General features: G+C 35.3%; 1 protein-coding gene across 2 annotated transcripts in view; it reads right to left on the bottom strand.

Annotated features, from left to right (window-relative positions):
- The window catches only part of LOC103559687 (cytochrome P450 2C19-like), a 36986-nt gene extending 12910 nt beyond the window's left edge, over positions 1–24076 (bottom strand). The window contains exons 1-6 of one of the 2 annotated variants that reach the window (XM_070561412.1): positions 23817–24076; positions 22159–22321; positions 21836–21985; positions 15473–15633; positions 14113–14289; positions 392–533 (exon numbers count right to left, since the gene is read on the bottom strand). In XM_070561412.1, the coding sequence (XP_070417513.1) occupies positions 392–533; positions 14113–14289; positions 15473–15633; positions 21836–21985; positions 22159–22321; positions 23817–23984 (961 nt within the window). In that variant the 5' untranslated portion in view covers positions 23985–24076. The remainder of the gene's footprint in view (positions 1–391; positions 534–14112; positions 14290–15472; positions 15634–21835; positions 21986–22158; positions 22322–23816) is intronic. The other variant, XM_008533402.2, reaches the window with a different exon arrangement.
- Positions 24077–24375: the final 299 nt, after the last annotated feature.

Genomic DNA, 24375 nt, shown 5'->3' with positions numbered 1-24375 from the left:
CTGTATTTTCAGAATAAGGAAAGAGTTCTTCAAGAACATATCTACCATTCAAAGTGGCCTCTTCTTAAGAAAACTAATATGTAATGTTAGGCCAATTCATGATGGCTGTTGCCTGACACAAATCACCCCCCGCCAATGGAATCCAGGCAGTTCACCAAAACTTTATTGATTTCCTACTACCTACACTGTCCTTCACTTCTCTCAGTCACCATCCTCTGTTGTGCAAAGTTGCGTCATTTTTGTCTCTTCATTCAATTTGGACAAATTACAAAAAGTTGCATAGAAATTTCAATAATGAAGCTTCTCTAAGAGAAATAAGATAGAGGACACTAACAGTGCCTTGCCAGATTTCTATTCTGAAGTTCTCCCTGTTCATCACGTGTAGCCATACCTGTTACCTCTGGGTGCTTTATTAGAAGCAGGAGTCCATATCTCAAGGTGGTTGCTGTTGTATGTATCCCAGCAGCAAATAAATCACTTGCAGTGTATAACAAATTTTCAATAGTAAACTCAGAATGTAGATTGTGCTTTTCCTAGGAATGATTTAGTACAATTATTTGACAAATTAGTTTGCCAGCATATTTATTTACAATGAATATAAAATAACTTAGATTGTTATAAAATCAAGCCATGATTGAAGCTGAATAGTGAAGTATTATAAAAAGCTGCTGTATGGTATCATAGACTGCAGAATAGTAGAGCCAGTCTTCATTTCTTACCCCCTTGCTGCTTTCTTGCCTAAAAATTATATTCACCATCCTTTTTGCAGTTGGTCAGCCAGGTAATATATGTTTCTTGTGAGTGAGATTATGCAAAAGCCTGGAGGAGCCACTTCTCTTTCCTGCTTCTTACTCAAAATACAGATGTGAAAGTGGAGGTGAGGTAGACAACATCTTGCTACAGCAGTATTTAAGCATAAAGATGAAGGCCTGTATACTAAGTATGGCGAAGGAAAATGTAAAGTGTCTGAGTCTGTGATGTTTCAGGGCTACTGCACTAACCTTATACTGGCTGACCACAAGACTCCTTTTAGGTAAGATAAATAAACAAGCTATTTGTTTAAGACATTATTAGTTGAATTTTCTCTTATTTGCAAACAAACATAATATTATTTGAGATAAATGGCTCAATTAAGGCCATACCATGGAAGATGTAATAAGAATAAATCAAAAGTATGCAATTCTCTTCTCTGTTAAGAATTTAATTGGACTCAGTATTACCTACAGACTCATTATGAAGTTGAAATTGTGCCAAAGCTAATATGGCAGCACATCTTAAGGCAGATTATAGGCAAAGAGAACGGATTCACAAAGACAAGAAGGGGCTGACCACCATTATATTTCATCTGTGAGGTGATAGGCAATTTGTTCCAGGAAATAGGTGCAGGAATGCATAGGAATTAAAAATACAAGGAACACCACAAACATGAAGACAGAGAGTTTGGGCATTAATTTCTCAGAAGAGATGAAATTGAGGGTAAAGGTAGAGCAGGACAAGGAACTGACTAAATGGAGTTCTCATTAACTGGTTTTTGGAAGAGGGAAAGCACCTGATAAGGACAACTAAGTTTGGTTTAGGACTAATGGGATTATGTGACACAGAACTGACAACAAAGGGTTAATTTTAAATTTTGACTAGACGGTCAAAAAATCTATCTCTCTGTCTCCCTCTCTCTCTTATATATATTCTAATCAGACCCTATGTCAGCATTAATTTGATGTTGTGCTTATAATCTCCAGGTGACCTGTGGAATGTCTAATATTATGTAATCAACATCAGTAAGAAAGACTTAACCTTCTGAACAGGTGTACTTCCTAGACATAGACAGTCACCTCCCTTATTAACATTGGCTTTCCACACTTTTCTAAGCTTGTCAAATCTAAACTACATTAAAATCAGTAAGAAGAGCAGAGTACTCATAAACCAATATTAATGTTTTATCTGTTGATGTGAATTTGGGTATTTAATGGCTATGTGCACATATCCAATCAAAAGTAAGCTAGAATATATAAAGCAATGTTGAAAGAAATCAGAGAAGACCTAAATAATAGAAACAAATTCCATGTCATGAATCAAAACACTTATTATTGTTAAGTTGGATTTACTAGAGTAATGCCACAAAGATGGCAGAGTAGTAAGCACCAAGAATTGTTCCTTCCACCGAACCAACCATGGACCTTGTATGAACTGTCTGAAAAAACTATTTTGGGAATCTGGAGTCTAGTTGAACACTTACAGAATGCATGAGAGTGCTTGATCAGAATGAAGTTGATAAATTTCAGTATCTGGCATACCAACTACTATTCTTCACACACCAGCTCCCCTGCAGGCAGCCCTGAGGACAGTGGCCCACAAAACTGTTGCAGGTTGCTAGTCCTAGTGTGGACAATAAGGACCTTGTCTTACAAAAATCAGGAGTATGTGTTGATTGCTTGCTTTTGATCACTGAGGGGCCAGCACAGAGGCTGGCCATTGTACAAATTCCCACAGGTTGAACAAACTGCCTCTGTGACATTGGCTAAGATAATTTAAATGGAGAGAATTTGTTTTCTATTTGTATTAGATTCAGGCATTTAAGAAAATCTCTGCCAGGTCACTGACTGTGGAACTCACAGATCAGAGACTTCAGTGACCACATAAGATGAGAAAAACTGTTTAGAAAAATCACTAAAGAAATAGATTACCGAAGACTTCATCAAGTAACAGCAATCCCTGGGAGCAGAAAGAATCTCATTTCCAAAGTTACCATATTACAATATTGCAAATGCTCTGTTCTCAACCAAAATCACAAGGCATTCAAAGAAATAGGCAAGTATGCCCCAGTAACTGGGAAAAAAATAGAAATCATCCCTGAGGAAGCCTGTATATTGGATTTACTGGATAAAAACCTTAAATTAAATGTCTTAAATATGCTCAAAGAGCTGAGAGAAACCATGGGAGAGGAGCTAAAGGAAACTAGGAGAATGTTAATGAGCAAGTAGAATATGTGAATAAAGAGATAGAAAATATAAATATAAATACATATATAAATTCTAGAGATAAAATGTATAATAGCTGAACAACTTTTAAAAATTCACTAGAATGGTTCAACAGCTGATTTAAGCAGGTAGAAGAAAGAAACAACAAACGTAAAGACAGTGAAACTGGAATTACCCAGTTGGAATAGCATAAAGACAAAAGAATGAAGAATAATGAACAGAGATTAAGAGATACCATGAGAAATAACAACATGCACAAAGCATTCTGAAAGCAGAAAGAGAAATTTTCTTATCATGTACAAAAGATCATAAAAACCATAAGAGCTGATTTCTCATCAGAAACAGTGGAGGCCGGAAGACAGAGGGAAAAATATATTTAAGGCAGCAACAGAAAAATGACTTATCATGTCAAAGGATCATCAAAAATATTAATAAGATTCCAATTTCTGTCCTGGCATGTAAGGAGCTTAGAAATTGCCACTCCATCCTAACAACAAATAAAAATCTGTACAAACTGGGAAATAAACAACTCTTTTTAGATCCATCAGATAAGCGAAATCAGAGGGAAAACCACTGCTTCCAAAATTGGAGGGACAGACAAGAAGATACAAAGAACCATGACTTAGCAGAACAGAAACCCATGAGCCAAAACCTCTGTGGGAACCAGCACAAGGGTAGGAAAACCTAAACTGCAAAACCTAAACTGCAATTACAAATTGCTGGAGGTTTAGTGTGGACAAGTCTGAGAGTTAAAAACTCCGGGGGAACCCAATCATATAAGGACCCACATTTCTGTCAGTTTTACTTTCAGGAACTCTAAAAGTATAGTAGGGAAAAGTATCCTCTCATTTCTGGCAAGAAGAGAAAAGGAACCATTTTGAAATATGCCAGAGCATTCTGTTGTTCTTCACAAGGTCTGCTTTCAGAATAAACTGCTTCACCACAGCCTCATCTGCTTGGGTTTTATCAGAGCCTATTATACTTTGGGAGAGGGAATACCCAACTCCAGCTGGCTATAGGCTTCCACAAGAGAGAAAAGAAATACACAATCCCAGTCTCATCTATCCATTCTATTCCACCTAAGGAGAGAGAAGAAAAACTGAGAAGTTCTGGTGAAGTTCACAGTCAGGGGCACAGGCTCAAGAAAAAATAATGAGACATAATTATAGGCCATCTGGGTCTTTAATTCATTTCATTTTTGTAGATGGTGTAAGATTGTTTCATTATTTGTATGTGGCTACCCAGTTTTCACAACACCATTTATTGAAGAGACTGTCTTTTGCCAATCATATATTCTTGCCTCCTTTGTCAAAGATTAGTTGATTATACACGTGTGGATTTATTTTTAGGTTCTCTATTCTGTGTCGTTGATCTATGTGTCTGATTTTTTTCCAGTACCATACTGTTTGATTGCTATAGCTTTGTAGCATATTTTGAAATAAAGTAGTGTGATAACTCCAGGTTTGTTATTGTTTCTCAGAATTGCCTCTGCTGTTCAGGGTCTCTTGTGGTTCCATATAAATTTTAGAATTATTTGTTCTATTACTGTGAAAAATGCCATTGGTATTTTGACAGTGATTGCACTAAATCTGTAAATTGCTTTGGGTAGTATGAACATTTTAACAATCTTCATTCTTCCAATCCATGAACATGGTAAATCTTTCTATTTATTTGTGTCATCTTCAATTTCTTTCATCAATGTCTTGTAGTTTTAAAAGTACAGTTCTTTCACTTCTTTAGTTAAATTTGTTTCTAGGTCTTTTATTCTTTTTGTTGCAATTGTAAATGGGATTCTTTTCTTAATTTTTCCTTCTGACAGTTTGCTATTATTGTATAAAATGCAACAGATTTCTGTATGTTATTTTTATGTCCTGCAAGTTTACTGAATTAATTTCTTAGTTCTAATAGTTTTTTGGCTGATTTCTTAGGGTTTTCTTTATATGGTATCATGTCATATGCAAATAGTGACAGCCTTACTTTTTACTTTACAAAATAAATTCCTCTTATTTCTTTTCCTTGCAAAAATGCTCTGGCCAGGACTTGTAAAACTATGTAGAATAAAAGTGACATGAGTTGGCATCTTTCTCTTGTTCTTGATCTTACAGGACTTACAGGAAAGACTTTCAGCTTTTCATTGTTGAGTACAATATTTGCTGTGGGTTTGTCATATAGAGCCTTAATTATGTTAAGTATGTTTTCTTTATACCCATGTTGTTGAAAGCCTTTATCATAAATGTATGCTGAATTTTGCAAAATGCATTTTCTGAATCCTTTGAGATGATCATAAGCATTTTGTCCTTCATTTTGTTAATGTGGTGTATCACATTGATTGATTTGCAGATGTTGAACCCTCCTTGCATTCTTGGAATGAATCCCAATTGACTATAGTGTATGTTCATTTTAATTGTCAATTATCAATTAATTATTGTTGAATTCGATATTCCAAAATTTTGTTGAGGATTTTTACATCCATATTCGTCAAGGATATTGGCTTTTAATTTTCTTTTATTTTTTAATAGTGTTTTGTCTGGTATTGGTATCAGTGTAATACTGGTTTGTAAAATATATTTAACATACAATGGAGAAAAGATAGTCTCTTCAATAAATGGTTCTGGGAAATCTGGATAACCACTTGCAAACGAATCAAAGTAGACCATTATCTCATGCCATACACAAAAATAAACTCCAAACGGATCAAAGACTTAAAGATAAAACCTGAAACCACAAAGATTCTGGAAGAAATTATAGATAGTACACTCTTTGACATTGAATTTAAAAGGATCTTTTCAAATGCCATGTCTTCTCAGACAAGGGAAACAAAAGAAAAAATAAACAAGTGGGACTTCATCAGACTAAACAGCTTCTGCAAGGCAAAGGAAACTAAGATCAAAACAAAAAGACAACCCACCAATTGGGAGAAAATATTTGCAAATCATACTTCCAACAGGGGGTTAATCTCCATAATATATAAAGAACTCACACAACTGAGCAACAAAAAAACCAAACAGCCTGATCAAAAAACGGGCAGAGGATATGAGCAGACAGTTTTCCCATGAAGATATACAGATGGCCAATAAGGACATAAAAAGATGTTTAACATCACTAATCATCAGGGAAATGCAAATAAAAATACACTAAGATACCACCTTACACCTGTTAAAATGGCTATAATCACTAAGACTAAAAATAACAAATGTTGGAAAGGTGTGGAGAAAAGTGAACCCTCATACACTGCTGGTGGGAATGCAAACTGGTGCAGCCACTATGGAAAACAGTATGGAGATTCCTGAAAATCTAAAAATAGAAATACCATATGATCCAGCTATCCCGCTACTGGATATCTATCCAAACAACTTGAAATCAACAATCCAAAGTAACCTATGTACCTCTATGTTTATTGCAGCACTATTCACATTAGCCAAGACATGGAAGCAATCCAAATGCCCATCAACTGATGATGGGATAAAGATGCGGTATACACACACACACACACACACACACACAAACACACAATGGAATATTATTCAGCCATAAAAAAGACAAAAATAATCCCATTTGTAATAACATGGATAGACCTGGAGGGTATTGCGTTAAGCAAAATAAGCCATAATGAGAAAGACAAACATCATATGATTTCACTCATATGTGGTAGCTAAACACATGGGCAAAGAGAACAGTTCATTGATTACCAAGGGAGGGGGTTGGGGGGTGGGGACAAGGAGTGATGGGGGCACTTTTATGGTGATGGACAAGAAACAATGTACAATTGAAATTTCACAATGATGTAAACTATCACGAACTCAACAAAAACATGTATTTGGAAGTATTGCTTCTTCAATTTTTTGGAATAATTTGAGAAGGATAGGTATTAAATCCTCTTGAAATGTATGGTGGAATTCACCTGTGAAGCAATCTGGGCCTAGACTTTTATTTGTTGGGAACTTTTTGATTCAATTTCATTGCTAATAATCACTCTGTTCAGATTTTCTATTTCTTCCTGATTTTGTTTTGGGAGATTGCATGTTTCTCGGAATTTATCCACTTCTTCCAGGCTGTCCAATTTGTTGGCATATAATTGTCAAATAGTAGTGTCTTATGATCCTTTGTTTTCCTGTGGTATCAGTTGTAACTTCTCCCCTTTCGTTTGCTTTTTACTAATGTAGGGCCTCTCTTCTTTTCTTGATGAGTTTAGCTAAAAGTTTATCAACACTATTTTTTCAAACAGTCAGCTCTTAGTTTCATTGATCTTTTCTATTGTTTTCTTAGTCTCTATTTTATTTATTTTCACTCAGATCTTTATTATTTTCTTCCTTCTACTAACTTTGGGCTTTGTTTGTTCTTATTCTTGTTCCTTTAGGTGTAAGGTTAGATTGAGATTTTTCTTGTTTCTTCAGGTAGTCCTGTATCACTAAAAATATCCCTCTTAGAACTACTTTTGTTGCATCTTCTAAATTTTGGAAAGGTTTGTTTCCATTTTCATTTGTCTTAATGTATTTTTTAATTTCTTCTTTGACCTATTGGTAGTTCAGTAACATGTTGTTTAGTCTTCACATGTTGTATGTTTTCCAGTTTTCTTCTTGTAATTGATGTCTTGTTTCATACCATTGTGACAGAAAAGATGCTTGATGTAATTTTAATTTTCTTAAATTTCTTGAGACTTGTTTTGTAGCCAAACATGTGGTCTAACGTGGAGAATGTTCCATGTGCACTTGGAAAAAGTATGTATGTGCAGTTTTGGGATGGAATATTCTGTACAGACCTGTTAAATCCATCTGTTAAGTCTAATGTGTCATTTAAAGTCACCATTTCTTCATTGATTTTGTATCTCAATCATCTATCTGTTGATGTAAGTATGGTATTAAAATCCTCTAGTATTATTGTATTAGTGTCAATTTCTATCTTATGTTGGCTGTTTGCTTTACATTTTTAGGTGCTCCTACTTTGAATGCATAACTGTTTATAAATGTTATATTCTCTTGTTAGATTGACTCCTTTCTTATCATGGCATGCCCTTCTTTGTCTTTTGTTACAGTCTCTGTTTTAAATTCTATTTTTTCTTATATAAATATTGCTATCCTTGCTTTCCTATCATTTCCATTTGAATGAAGTATCTTTTTTCCATCCCTTCACTTTTCATCTGTGTGTTCTTAGATTGGAAGTGAGTCTCTTGTAGGTAGCATATAGATGAGTCTTGTTCTTTTATCCATTCAGCCACCCTATGTCTTTTGATTGGAACATTTAGTCCATTTACGTTTAACATGATTATTGATAGGTATGTGCTTACTGACATTTTGCTAATTGTTTTCTGGTTGTTTTTGTAGTTCTTCTCTATTCCTTTATTCTTCTCTTGCTCTTTTCTCTTGTGGGTCGATGACCTTCTTTAGTTCCTTTAGTTTTATTTGGAGTTCTTTCTCTTTGGTTTTGTGTATCCATTATAGGTTTTTGGTTTGTGATTACCATGAGGTTCACATATAACAACCTATATATGTGGCAGTCTATGTTAAAGTGGAGGTAGCTTATGTTCAAATTCATCCTAAAAGCTCTACATTTTTACTCTCCCCATGTCTTTTTTGATGTCATACTGTACATATTTTTCTTTTTTTGTGTCCATTAACTAATTATTGTAGCTATTATTGATTTTACCAGTTTTGTCTTTCCTCCTTCCTACTAACTTTATAAGTGATTTACCCATTACCTTTCCTCTATATTTGCCTTTATCAGCAAGATTTTCTCTTTCACATATTTTCTTATTTCAAGTTACGGTCTTTTCTTCTTCACTTAAAGAAGTCCCTTTAACATTTCTTGTAAGGTTATTCAGTGGTGATGAATCCTTCAGCTTTTGCTTATCTGGGAAACTCTTTATCTCTCCTTCAATTCTGAATGATAACCTTGCCAGGTAAAGTATTCTGGGTTGTAAGGTTTTCCTTTCAGTGCTTTCAATAAGTCATGCCATTCCATTTTGGCCTGTAAAGTTTCTGCTGAAAAACCTGCTGATGGTCTTATGGGGGTTTCCTTGTATGTAACTATTTGTTTTTCTCTTGCTGCTTTTAAGATTATTTTTAACTTTAGATGTTTTAATTATAATTTGTTTTGGTGTAGATCTCTTTGGGTTTGTCTTGTTTGGGACTCTCTGTGGTTCCTGTGCTTGGGTTTCTGTTTCCTTCCACAGGTTAGAGAACTTTTTCACCATTATTTCTTCAAATAGCTTTTCTGCCCCTTTCTCTTTCTGTTCTCATTTGGAACCAATTATAGAATGTGAATGTTGGTATACTTGATGTTGCCCCATAGGTTCCTAGACTATTCTTATTTTTCTTAATCCTTTTTTCTCTTTTCTATTCTGATTAATTTATACTACCTTGTCTTCAAGGTCACTGATCTATTCTTCTGTATCATCTAGTCTATTGTTGATTCCATCTGGTGTGTTTTTCATTTCAGTTATCTTATTTTTCAGCTCTGACTGGTTCTTTCTTATATTTACTATCTCTATGTAGAAGCTCCTACTGTATTCATTCATTCTCCTCCCAAGTTCAGTGAGCATTCTGATGACCATTACTTTGAACTCTTTATAAGATAGATTGCTTATCTCCATTTTGCTTAGTTCTTTTTCTGATGTTTTGTCTTGTTCTTTTGTTTGGGACATATTCCTCTGTCTCCTCACTTTGCCCAACTCACTGAGTTTTTTTTTCTATATATTAGCTAAATCACCTACCTCTCCCAGTCTTGAAGGAGTGTCCTTATATAGATTTCCTATGGGATACTGAAGCACAGTCTTCCCTGACCATCTGTTCCAGGCATTCAAGGCATGAGCTTCCTGTTGTGTCTGGGCCTTGACTGTGGCATGTTGATCACGGGTCTGGTCTCAGTTCACTTCAGGGTGGAGTTGCAACCACCGTGATGCATTGGTAGGCAGGACAGGCCCCTGACCCAGCTTCTAGTTGCACCCATATCTGCTCCAGCACATTGGCAAGTGGGGTTGGCCCCATGCCTGCTGCTAGGTGCCTATGTGACTATTTTGGCATGTTGGTTGATGGGGATAGCCCATGGCCATCTGCCAGGTGCATCAGTGACTGCTACAACGCATTTGTGGGAAGGACTGGCTCCTTGCCTGTCTGAGAGGCATGTCTTTTACTGCAGCAGTGATTTGGCAGGTGGGATTTTCAGTGGGATGCACTCACTTGCACTAGCAGATTAGAGGGAGAGTTGAAAAATGGCACCCAGCAATGCTGGTATTAGAAAGATATACTGAAATCACAAAGATGGCTCCTACTAGTGTCTCAGTCCCTGGAAGGGAGTCTCAGCTGATTTGTGCCTCTGTGGCCAAAGCTTTAAAGTCAGAAATGAGTCTTTTTTACCTATGTTCTGTGCATTTCAAACTAGTGTTTTTGTACTTTTTTCCAGGTTAAGTGAATTTCCATGCCAGCACTTTAAAAGTGAGTTTTACATTTCTTATAGTTTTATGATTTCCCTGGACATAATTCCCATTGATTTTCAAAGCCCAGTGTTTGGGGAACTTGTCCTATGTAGAATCTAAAGATTGTGGTGACTGACGTGGAGCTTGAACCCCTTGCTCCTCAGGGAAACATTTCATACTTTTGAGATCTCTCTGATTGTGGATTGCTGTGGTTGTGGTGTTGTTCTTTGGCAAGCCCATGACTCTGCCTCTTGTACTTATCTTGACTCAGTCCTTTTATCATTTGTTGTGGAGGCTCTGTTCATCCAATATTCAGGTCCATTTCAGAGGGAATTATTCCAAATGCAGTTGTAGATTTGGTGTCTAGGTTAGGAAGTGAGTTCAAGATCTTCCTATGCCACCATCTTGAAACTCCTCCCATATACATAATCAGTTTAAAATGGATTGTAGGCCTAAATGACAGAGCTTAAACTATACAGTTGTTAGAAGAAAATACAGGCATAAGTCTTTGTGATCTTATATTAGGTATTTTTTTATATGACACCAAAACCACAAGCAACCAAAGAAAAAACAGGTAAAGTGGACTTCATCAAAATTTAAAAATTTGACACTTCAAATGACAACACCAAGAAACCAAATATAACCCATAAAATGGATAAAATATTGGCAAAATATCTGATAAGGGATTTCTATCTAGAATACATAAGAACCCTTACAAGTTAACAATAAAAATAAATAACCTCGGAGTAAGCAAGCAAATAATCTGAAGAGATATGACACCAAAGTGTATGTTCAAGTGGCTAATAAAACCACGAAAAGATGCTCAACATCATTAACCACCAGGAAAAATGCAAAGCAAAACTAAAATGAGAGATCATTTCACATTCATTAGGATTGCTATAATCAAAACTACAGGTAATAAGTGTTGATGTGGACATGGAGAAATTAGAACCATTATACACTGGGAATATGAGCATGCTGCAGCTGCATTTCTGCCTGTGTTTTGTTCTAAGACTTTTACAAGTTTAGCTCTTCCATTTAGATTTTTGTTCCAGCCACAATTCCTCAAAAGGTTAAAAATAAAGTTTTGATTTGACCCAGGATTTCCACTTCTAGGTATATATTCAAAAGAAATAAAAACATATGTCTACACAAAAGCTTGTGCATGAATGTTTATAGAAGCATTATTCATAACAGCAAAAAATGGAAAAAGTGAAATGTCCATTAATTGATGAATGAATAAATAAAATAAGGTATACTCATACAATGGAATATTAATCTATAAAAAGGAATGAAGTCCTGATACATGCTACAATGATAATAAATATTGAAAACATGCTAATTGAAAGCTCTGCTTTCAGTTATGCTAAGTGAAAGAAGCCAGTCAGAAAAGACCACATATTGTAAATTTGACTTATACAAAACATTCAGAATAGGCAGATACTAGAGACTGAAAGTAGATTGGTGGTTTCCTAGGGCTGGGACATTTGGGACAAAATGGGGGATGACTGCTAAAGAGTATGGAGTTTCTTTCTAGAGTGATGAAAACGTTCTTAAATTGATTATGATGATGGTTTCATAACTCCAGAAATATACTAAAAACCATTAGATTGTGCATTTCCAATTGGTAAGTGCTATGATATGTGAATGATATCTCAATACAGCTCTTACAAAAAATAAGTTAACCAGAACCTTAAACACATTGTGAGTCCAGAGAAACAACATTGTTTTTAAATATAGTACTCAGGAAATAGCTACTTGAAATATAAATACCAAAGATCTTAGAGCTCTCCCTGACCTGAGATTACTGAAGAGGCTTCACAGCACCAAGGAAACCCCAATAATTGTGTAAAAATATGCTGAACTCATGTAGGTGCATTCTTCTGGAAAAGTGTTCACATATTAAATCAGATTCTCAAATTAACAGGACCCCAAAAAGAATGAGTCATTGCTCTAAAAGAAGAGAATACAGAGTTAAAAAATTTGCCTTTTACCTCTTCCAATTTATTCAAATCATTTTACCTTCTCACTTTATTCCATCTAGAACACATGATTTGAAGGTCTAGCTCAAATTCTATGGGTAATACTTTGAATATCATCTCCTTCAGCATCTTTGATTTCACATCTTACCCTAATAACTGATTTTTCGTATCTTGCTAGTGCTACAAAGTGGTTGAATAAGGTAATGGTGACCTCGGGGGAAAGAAGTTTCTTCTCTAAACTTAGCTTTTCTTTCAAATTATTCTGGAGTCTACCTCACTTCCCATCAATGAGTACCTTGTACCAACACAAGTGTCTCCATGACACATATTAGCTTTTTTACTCAGTTTCTCAACTTGACTCTTCCACGATTTAAATTCACCATTCAAATCTTTCCCATCTTGGTTGAACTTACCATAGGGGACGTTTGGTCTCATCTCTAAAATTTACTACACAAGATCCTGAAATATGACTCCCATCCTTCCTTCTCTACTAAAACCACTCTCTATAGAACTCCTGACACAAAGTCTACTCAAATCCAAGGATGTTCCCAGGGAGAACATTCTTCATTTTCCAGTTTTTTTATCTGTTAAGTTACTTCTAAAATATTGCTTCTCCTTTTTTGTTTTTTTCTTTGTTTTTTGTTTTTTTTTTTTTGGTGAGGAAGACTTTCCCTGAAATAATGTCTATGCCAATCTTCCCTTGTTTTGTATATGGGATGCCACCACAGCATGGCTTGATGAGTAATGTGTAGGTCCAAACCTGGGATCCAAACACACAGAACCCAGGCCACCTAAGCAGAGTGCACAAACTTAAGAACTATGCCACTGAGCCATCCCTATTGCTTCTGCTTTGACTTCTGTGGCACAGCCTAACTGATTGTCTTCCTAGATCTCTGAGTAAACGATAAGATGGACAACCTTGATTTTGCTTGAGACTCCTCTGAACTTCTATGACCCAATCTACCATCAAGTCATCAGTTTAAAGAAATTAAAAATCTCCAGGCTAGTCTTTGAGCTCCGTTTTCATCATACAGATCTCTCTACAGGAAGTGCAGGATAATTTTTCCTAATAATTATCTGAATTCCATTCTTTTCCCATCTCACATTTCTTCCTGATCAAATCAAAATTTTCCATGCCAGCATTCATGCTTACCAATTACTTGGTAAACACCAACTTCCAACTCTTTATCTGTCCAAATTCCTGTTTGGTTACTCTCAGTTAAAGGTTTGCTTTTTAACCTAACTAATCTTTTCTGCCAAATCACACCTTTGAACATCTGCATTCATCATTCAACCCACCTGAAATTCCCTCCCTTACCCTTCACTGAAAAAATTTCAAGATCTACTCAAACCTCAGAATATTCAGGAAGCCCACCTTGGTCAAGTCTTCCTTCTCATTCTTCCATACACTGAGTACAAATGATCATTTCCATCTTCATTTTATGGCTCAACATTTTGTATTTTGTAACTTTTTTGTAATTATCCATTTCACCTGAGTTGCACATCCTGTCCTTCCTCAAGAATACTATTAGCACCCAAGGACACGGTCCATGTGTTCTAGTCATTTAATAATTCAATTTTGAATTTCCCCTGATGCTTAGTTCAGATCCATCCTCACAATAAGTACTGAAAGTGGTTGCCAAGCATTTCCTGCCTGACCATGTAAACATCTCTAGTAACTACAGAATTCATTAATGAACCACAAAGTGCACAAACAATCAAATAATTGAGCTTTTATTACCTGTTTCACTTTGATCAGAAAATGGTCAATGAAGTCCCGAGGATTGTTAATGTCTAGGGATTCTTGGTGTTCTTTTATTTTCTCCAAAAGATAACTTTTTATGTTATCAGAATTTTTTAAGTATTTGTTTTGAATCCCTGGGAAATAATCCATGAAAACAGGGAAAATATTGCAGACCTGAAAGAGAAAAAATTATTAAATAAGAAAAAGTTAAAGAAGACATGTATATCATATGCAAAGTCCTGGTTAGAAATTTTTAGTATAAAAATCAATAAAATACGGTGCCTATCTTTAGGAAGGAATTTTCACTGCACATATATTGTAATTCCCTATGCTTACAAAGATTTCAGGGAGAGAACTATGACCAGAGGATAAAGATGCTAATCATTTCCTACACGCATATCATTATTAAAAATTTTTTTAAACATATTTATATCAAATCTCTCATTATTTTACATCAACACTTTCCTACAACCTGGAAATATAGAGTGGCATGAATTCCTATGATTCCCAATTTGTAGATGAGAACGAAGGTTAAGGGAGTTTGAGTAACCTGACAAGAAGCATCAGCTAGTATTTACTGTTTCTCACTTGTATCAAGCAGACTCACAAACAGAATCAATGTTTTAGAATAGAGAGGGTCTTTCAAATACCATGAAATCCATTTTATGCATAAAATAACTGTGTACAAGAGCAGTTAAGTGACTTCTCTAAAATCAAACAATTATCTTTTAAACAGATTACAGCACATGCCAGCTCAGCATTGGGTGAAATTGTGTTTGTTTAGGGTTCATACACCATAAAACTCAATCATTTTGTCATTCCTAACCTAGTTATCTCATCAACAAGGATCCCAGCTGAAGCATCAAACATCCTCTCCCTCTTCAGAGTTTCTCAGCAGCATCTGTATTCCCAAATATTCTCCCTCCTTGACACCCTAATTGGGATATTTCTGCCAAGTAATGTGATGAGGATGCCTTAACGTATCGATTGGAAGGCAATACTTCTGGGTAGCAGAAGCCTTTCAGCAAGGGCTTGGATGCCCATTGATTGCTATAGCTGTACTTTTTGGACAATCATTAAAACAATTTATGGGAACTTGGCTTTGAAATTTAGTGGAAAAACCACTGGACAGGGAGCAAATGGACTTGAATTCAAGAACTGTATTTGGGCATTTATTTTCTTGTGTGTAAAATAAAGAACTTGGCCATCTTTCCCAGAAGTTTGCTCCATAACACTAAGCTCTGTGTAGGACTGTCCTATTCAAACATTCACTTCACAGTTTAGTCCATATGGAATTTAGGCCTTGCCAGAGAAAAGAGTATCACTGGTTTTTCAGAAATAAAGGATGTATTCTCACCTGTACCCATGGGGAGTTCAGAATATTGACGTTTTCATTCATTAATTTGAGCAAGCTAAGAAGATTCTGATCTGTGTAATCAAAATGATTCTGGAAAATAATGGAGCAGATCACATTGCAGGGAGCACAGCCCAGGATAAAAATGGGATCGCAAGGTGAAGCTAAAGAAATGGAAACATTTAAATAATAACATTACGTTATATATATATATACATATACATTATATATATATATATAAATAAAAGTGTTTGTCTTTGAGGTATCAGAGAAAATTAATTTCAGAAACTTTAAAACAACATCTTCCCGTAACAAGAAAAATTCATCATGCATAAAATCAACATATCACTTTTATGTTAAGCCTGAGTTGACCATTATATCCTAGCTAGTTAAATAATGGTTTCCCCAATATTCTATTCATATCTCCACCTTTTTTAACATCATTCTAACCCAAGGTACCTCTTATTTTGGAGGGATATAGAATACATTCAAAGAGGCCTCTTTTTGAGACACCAAATAATATATCAGTGCAGAATACATCTATCTTTAAAGCCTATAAACAATTAAGGACTGACAAAGGAAGAAAAAATTGTTAGAGACTTCCAAATTTTTGTATTTAATGAATAGTAGAAAGAACTGTTTATACAACAGTAGAAGGGATGACTAAAGAGACAGAGATTAGGAGTGAATTTGTATATTTGAAGGAACATATGTAAAAATGGAGAATGTACTAATAATTTCTTTGAAAAAATTAAAATACAAGAACAATAAAAACCTCAATGAAAATAAAAGTCTCAAATAATCTTACACTATACTTAAAAGAACACAGAAAAGAATGAAGCCTAAAGTAGGTAGAAGGAAGGAAATAATAAAAATCAGAGCAGAAATTAATGAAATAGAGACAAAAACAATAAAAATGAACGATAAAACTAAGAGCTGGTACTTTGAAAGGATAAACAGAATTGACAGACCCTTAACCAGACTCACTAAGAAAAAAGAGAGAAGACTCTGATAAATAACATCAAAAATAAAAGAGGAGAAATTACAACAGACATCACAGAAATACAAAGGATTATAAGAGAATACTAATAAAAGCCATATGCCAACAAACTGGGTAACATAGAAGAAACGGATAAATTCTTAGAATCATACAACCTCTCCAAAAATCAAGAAGAAATAGAAAATCTGAATAGACTAATCACAGTCAAAGGGATTGAAACATTAATCAAACACTTCTCCAAAACCAAAAGTTCAGTACCAGGGGGCTTCCTCAGTGAGTGCTACCAAACATCCAAAAAAAGCTTAATAACTATCCCTCTCAAACTCTTGCAAAAAATTTAAGAGGAGGGGAAGTTTCCTAACTCATTCTATGAGGCCACCATTATCCTAATACCAAAACAAGACAAAGACAACACAACACATAGATGCAAAAGTCCTGAACAACATATTAACTAATTTAATCCAACAATACATTAAAAAGGATCATATATCACTATTAAGTAGGATTTAATCCAGGGATGCAGGGATGGTTCAATATCCACATATCAGTCAATGTGATATATCACATTAACAAAATGAACAATAAAAATCACATGGTAATCTCAACAGATGAAGAGAAAGCATTTAATAAGATACAGCATTCACTTATGGTAAAGAACTCTCAATAAAATGAGTATATAAGGAAAGTACCTCAACATAATAATGGCCATATATGACAAACTCACAGCCAACATCATACTCAATGGTGGAAAACTGAAAGCTATTCTTCTGAGAACAGGAACAAGACAAGGATGCCAACTCTATCCACTCCTATTCAACATAGTACTGGAAGTTTCAGAAAGAACAAGCGGAAAAGCAAAACAAGTAAAAGGATCCAAATAGTAAAGGAAGAAGTAAAACTGTCACTACTTGCAGATGACATGATTCTATATATAGAAAACCCTAAAGAAGCCGCCAAAATATTACTAGAAATAAATACTGTCGAGTTTCAGGGTACAAAGTCCACATAAAAAATAAATTTCATTTCTATACACTAACAACAAACTAACAGAAAGAAACAGAAATCAAGTATACAATCACATTTACAATAGCAACAAAAAGAATAAAATACCTAGGAATAAATTTAACCAAAGAGGTGAAAGGCCTACACACTGAAAACAGTAAAACATTATTGAAAGAAATCAAAGAAGACATGAAGTAATGGAAAGATTTTTTGTGCTCATAGATTGGAAGAATAAACATAGCTAAAATGTCCATATTACCTAAAGACATCTACAAATGTAATGCAATCCCAATCACAACCCCAATGACATTTTTCATGGAAACAGAACAAAGAATACTGAAATTTATATAAAACAACAAAAGACTCTGAATAGCTAAAGCAATCTTGAGAAAAAAGAACAAATTTGGAGGTATCACACTCCCTGAATTCAAAATATACTACAAAACTATAGTAATCAAGACAGTGTGGTACTGCTACATGACAGTCAAAAATCAATGGAATAGAATTGAAAGCTCAGAAATAAAACCACACATTTATGGATACTAATGTCTGAAAAAGGAGCAAAGAACATACAATGGAGAAAGGAACGTCTCTCTTATAAGTGGTGTTGGGAAAACTGGACAGCCTCATACAAAAGAATGAAAGTAGACCATTATCCTATATCATAAATAAAAATTGACTGAAAATGGATTAAAGACTTGAATATAAGACATGAAACCACAAAAATCCTAGAAGAAAATATAGATAGTATACTATTTGACATAGGTCTTAGCAAATATATTGTCTGCTTAGACAAGGGAGACAAAAGAAAGAATAAACAAATGGGAGTACAGCAGATTAGAAAACTTCTGCAAGGAAAAGAAACCATCAAAAAAATGAAAAAACAACCCACTAGTGGAAGAAAATATTTGAAAATATATACAACAAGTGATTAGTATCCAAAATATGTAAAGAACTCATACAACTCAACAACAAAAAAATGAACACCTGATCAAAAATGGGTAGAGGGTATGAACAGACTTTGTTCCAAAGAAGACACACAGATGGCCATAAGGCATGTGAAAAGATGTTCAACGTCACTAATTATTAGGGATATGCAAATCAAAACTATAATTAGGGGTCGGTCGGGTGGCACAGCGGTTAAGTTCCCACATTCTGCTTTGGCGGAGCGGGGTTCATCGGTTCAGATCCTGGGTGTGGACATGGCACCACTTGGCACACCATGCTGTGGTAGGCATCCCTCATATAAAGTAGAGGAAGATGGGTACGGATGTTAGCTCTGGGCCAGTCTTCCTCAGCAAAAAGAGGAGGATTGGCAGCAGTTAGCTCAGGGCTAATCTTTCTCAAAAAACGAAAAAACCCCTATAATTAGATAGCACCTTATACTCATCAGAGTGGCCATAATTTACAAGATGAGAAATATCAAGCTTTTTAGAGGATATGGAGAAAAGGGAACCCTCATATACTCCTGGTGGGAATGCAAACTGATGCAGCTACTATGGAAAACAGTAGGGAGATTTCTCAAAAAATTAAAATTAGAAATATCATACAATCCAGCTATCATACTACTGGGTATTTATCCAAAGTATTTGAAATCAACAATTGAAAGTATTTATGCACCCCTATGTTCATTGCAACATTACTCACAATAGCCCAGATGTAGAAGCAACCCAAGGGCCCTCCTATGGATGAATGGATAGGGGAGATGTGGTATATATACACAATGGAATACTACTCAGCCATAAAAAATAGAATAGTCTCATTTGCAAAAACATGGATGGACTTTGAGGGTATGATGTTAGGCAAAATAAGCCAGACATAGAAACATAAATACTGCATGATTTCACTCACATGTGGAAGCTGAATAAACATGGATAAAGAGAACAGATCAATGATTAACAGAGGAGAAGGGGGTTGGGCAAAAGGGGTAAAGGAGTACATATATATGGTGACAGATAAAAATTAGATTACTGATGGTGAGCAGGGTGCAGTCTATAAAGAAAGCGATAAATAATTACGTACACCTGAAATTTCACAATGTTGTAAACCATTATGACATCAATAAAGTAACTGAAAAAAAATAAGGATTACACAGCAATTGGCCTGGAAAAAAAATAAGAATACTATATCATCCAGTTTTTCCATTACTGGGTAATTTATCCAAAAGAATCTATAACTCAAAATTATTTATGCACCCCTATGTTCATCATAGCATTATTTACAATAGCCAAGACTTAGAAGCAACCCAGGTGCCCATCAGTATATGAATGGATAAAGAAGATGTGTGTGTATATATATATAATGGAATACTACTCAGACATCAAAAAGGAAAAATTGTGCCATTTGTGACAACATGGATGGATCTGAAGGGTATTATGTTAAGCAAAATAAGTCAGACAGAGAAAGACCAATATCATGTGATTTCACTCATATGTAGAAGATAAACAAAAACATAGATAAAGGAGTACAGATTAGTGCTTTCCAGAGGAAAAGGGGGTTAGGGGAGGGCAAGAGAGGTAAAGGGGTACATATGTATGGTCATGGATAACAGCTAGACTGTTGATGGTGAACACATTGTAGTTCATAAAAAACTGAAATATAATAATATACTCCTGATATTTATACAACATTACATCCAATGAATCCTCAATAAAATAATTTTTAAAAATTAATGTTAGATTTATTTGCTTTAAATAAAATTAAAATGAGAAATTTTAATTTAAAACTGAATCCCAGGTAAGGCAAACAAAAGAGTTTAAATTGATAAATGGAGTCCTTTTATTTCTTCATTTCATATATAGAAAACAAAAATAATTTTCTACATTAGGAAGCAGAATCCACTGTCTCCAATTAGTTCCCAAATTTAATTTATTTGTGCAAAACCACTCTCTTGTGGACCTCTGAGATATTATTCTGCATAGTCATCAACAGAATAGTGTATTTTAGTAAATTTTCAAGTTTACCATCATTTTATTAATTCTATCATTTTGTAGGTAAAGAAATTAAAGTAGAGGAAAGGTCTTCTTCTTGGTGGTGATCTGTAAAATGAAATTGTAATAAAATGACCAATAAACTTTATATGCAAAATCCTCCCAAACTCACTTTTGTAGATTTAATTAAAGGTGACTTGAATCACAAATAATGTGAAGAAACAACAGGGCATTGAATAATAGGAGACCTATTGAGTTATCTGTTTCTATGCCAGGCTCCTTTACACATTCCAGCGTTCTAAACTTTCAGAAAAAGAGCTTTATTTTAGCTAAGGAGGTGTACAGTAATTTGCAACACCTAGAAGATATGTGTGTGAGATGGATTCACATAGATTTATAGAGACAGAGCCACATGTAAAATCAAATTTTCAGTCTGTGCTTTCATTTCATTTGGAGATAAATTTTAAAACAGGGCAACTGGGAATCCAAACGGAAAATCAGAGTCATTCTGAAAAGCACTTCACAGGTTACTAGAGTTGGTAGTGGGAGGTAAATAATTACCATTTAGTTTTAATCCAAAATCCAATAAAAGAGGGAGGAAAATAAGCAAAACCAAAAACAGAGCCAATTATAGTTAGGGAGGGGGATTAATAATAGTTGAAGTCTAGTTAAATAATTATACTACTTGGCACTTGTGTGTTTTGCAGAATTATGCTGTAGCATATACATTCATGAAATATGTAACTCAATATGTTAAGAAGTGGGTAATATGAGAATTCATGCTGAGAGTTTTTAAATCATGCTTTTTATATGAAAATTATAATTGAGGAGAATTGCACAAAGATATGCCACAACAATTAAAACCGTATGTTTAATTAAAAATCATATACAGCAACATTATTGATGGGAACTGTAGGAAGGGACATTGCAAAAAAACCCTCAGGCTTGTCAGTGGGGATGATGGCACAAACACAGTCCAATTAAGTGAGAGCACATGTCACTTGGTTCAGCAACATAAGTGTGTGAAAGGTTACTTACGCTTGACAAGTGTTCCCTGGCAAGATGTTCTGGAAGAAGTAACCCATGATTACTCTATGGGACAAACAATACTCTTTAACTTTTAAAAAATTAGACTCAACTTTCTACTTTTGTAATATAATGATTTGACAATAAACAAATAAAGCTGGGACAGAATAAGATTAAATGAACTTGTATACCCAGACTGTATGCACAATCATGAGTGTACACACACAACAAGCAGACATACACTGGAGCTTCCTTGGCTTTCTGCTTCACACCCTTCTTTTTGCACCTGAGGGCTGGTAGCCATGACCCACATGAAAGATTTGTCCACTCCTAAAGTACTTTCAAGGATGTTATTGGAAAAGAGAACAGCCTGTTAATGTCAGACTTACAGAGTATAGAATCACTCACCATTGGTTTTTCTCAACTCCTCCACAAGGCAGTGGGCTTCCTGTTGAACACATTCTTCAATGCTCCTCTTTCCCATGCCAAAATTCCTCAGGGTCATGAGGGAAAAGCGCCGGATCTCCTTCCATCTCTTTCCACTGCTGAACACTAATCCTATCAGAGGGTAAACAGAAACTGTAAGGGAGGTTCTCAGTAACGAAGAGGAAACTGACACGACACGTGGTAGGCTTGTGGATGGGCTAAACTCAATTAAGGAGCTCTTTAAGTCTCTGTTTTTTATCTTCTCATTGCCATTACCAATGCTGAACTTGCACACACACACCTACCGTATCCTTTATTAGATCTTTCAAGAAGTGGGACACTGCCTCTTCCAGAAAACTCCTCTCCCAGATCAATCAGGGCTTCCTTCACTGCTTCATATCCATGCAGCACCACAGTGGGCTTCAAGCCCAAATACACAGTGAACACAGGGCCATAGAGTTTTGAGAGCTGGAAAGCGGAAAGATAATTCAAATATTCTTAGCAAAATATTCTTAGCAAAAGAAGTCACAATTTAGTCTATAATTTGTACGATTCAGACTGATATTATCATGATGCATTTTATATTTTTATTGTCATCATTGCTCTAAGTACTTCTGAATTTTATTCATAAATATGATGATTATTATAGCTGCCACATATGGATGGCCTACGATGTGCCATGGAATGACCTGGGCAATTGGCACACATATTAAATATAATCCTCACATCAACACATTCAGCAAGTTTATTTGCCCTGTTTTGCAAATAAAGAAATTGAAGACAAAGAATTACAAATTCTTTTGCAGTGCATGATGGCTAATAAATAAAAGATCCAAATTTGAACTTATGTTTTGTCAACATCTGATGCTTGAGCAATTTATCAGTCCACAATGCCTCCCATCTTTGGAACAATATGAGGCTGATTGCTTCAGGATCACTTGTGGAATTCTTCTCATGGGAATTTTGATTTAGTAGCCCTGTAATGAATACTAGAAATCTGTTTTTTTTTTTTTAATGAACCCAGATGGTCTAACACCTACTCCAGTTTGAAACCACTGATATTGCTAATACAGAAGGAGAGAAAGCATTACAGAGGCAGTGCCAGAACATGCAGCGTCTCATGGAAGAACAATTTCTTCTATCCTGCATCATTCATAGGGTATAGACAGCAACTTTGTGCAGAATCCAAAAGGACTCTGTTACCACCCAGTGGATCCTCAATGATTATTTCTTTCACTCGAGATTGCTGATCCTGAGCCCATAGCTATTTCTTGACATTAGACATAATTTTCTTCTTCAGAGAAGTTTAATTTTCACAACTAATATGAACAAAACCCATAGCTTGTAAAGAAAGTAACATCTTGAATAAAATCTGTAATCTCTTTTTGCCTGAAGGCATAAAAATCACAATGAATGACTATGAAACAATTTCAAGCAGCAGCACTACAGACTTTTCCACTTTATGAGTCTATCTTATGATAATTTAAATGTTTCTCTTCCTCCAAAATGCAACACTTCATTCCACTATCTGACAAGAACAAACTAAAAAACAAACAATGAAAACATGGAAATGCAGAGTATTTTTTTTTTTTAAATATGAAATTCCAGACTGTCTGAGTTCAGAGCCTGGAATCTTTTTTTTTCTTCTTCTCCCTGAAGTCCCCAGTACCTAGTTGTATATTCTAGCTGTAGGTCATTCTGGTTGTGCTATGTAGGATGCCTTCTCAGCATGGCCTGACCAGCAGTGGTAGCTCCAAATCCAGGATTTGTACTGGCAAAACCCCATGCCGCCAAAGTGGAGTGTGCTAACTTAACCACTCAGCCACGACCCAGCCCACCAGAGTGAGTATTTTCTGTACAATGATCTATTTTAATCATTTGCCACTGGGAATACATTTTATTTAATAGTAAAGATTAATTTACTTACTTTTTGTAAGCCATAGCCAACTTAAAACATACATACTTTGCTTAAGGATTTGCTGATGTTCTTAACATCTAACTGCAGGATATTTCCAATAATAGGGAGAGGAGTGGGACCAGGTGGGAGCTTCCCTTTCCTGGATCTCCGTTTCCAGAGTGAAAGGAGAAGCAAGCAGGAGAGACAGAGCCCCAGGAACACAACCAGATCCATGGTCTCTTTTTACTTAGACAACTGTGACCTGAAATCCAAAGCTTTTATAACACTTGTTGCCAATTCAATATCTGCCTCTGACATATAAAGTGACCAATCAACCAGGTAAATCAACTCTAATCTCTTCTGAGTGGACTTTTGGCCCACTGATAAAGATAAAACAAAGTGTTCTTTAGCCTTACTCTTCTCTCCAATCTCTTATCCTTGAAATTCTGGTTTAGTTGTACTGGGATAGGGCCAGGAAGTTGTAATCAAAATACAAAGAAACAAAATCCTCAGGTACTTTCAAGTTCAGCCAAGATAAGAATCACTGAAGTAAATGATTTCTTCCAAAATATTTCTAAACATTCTGGATTCTCAGAGTGATGACCAGTTGGAAATTTATGACTTC

This window comes from Equus przewalskii, chromosome 1 (assembly GCF_037783145.1).
Source record: "Equus przewalskii isolate Varuska chromosome 1, EquPr2, whole genome shotgun sequence".
Classification (NCBI taxonomy): Eukaryota; Metazoa; Chordata; class Mammalia; order Perissodactyla; family Equidae; genus Equus; species Equus przewalskii.
This window is presented reverse-complemented; position numbering and strand designations above follow the sequence as displayed.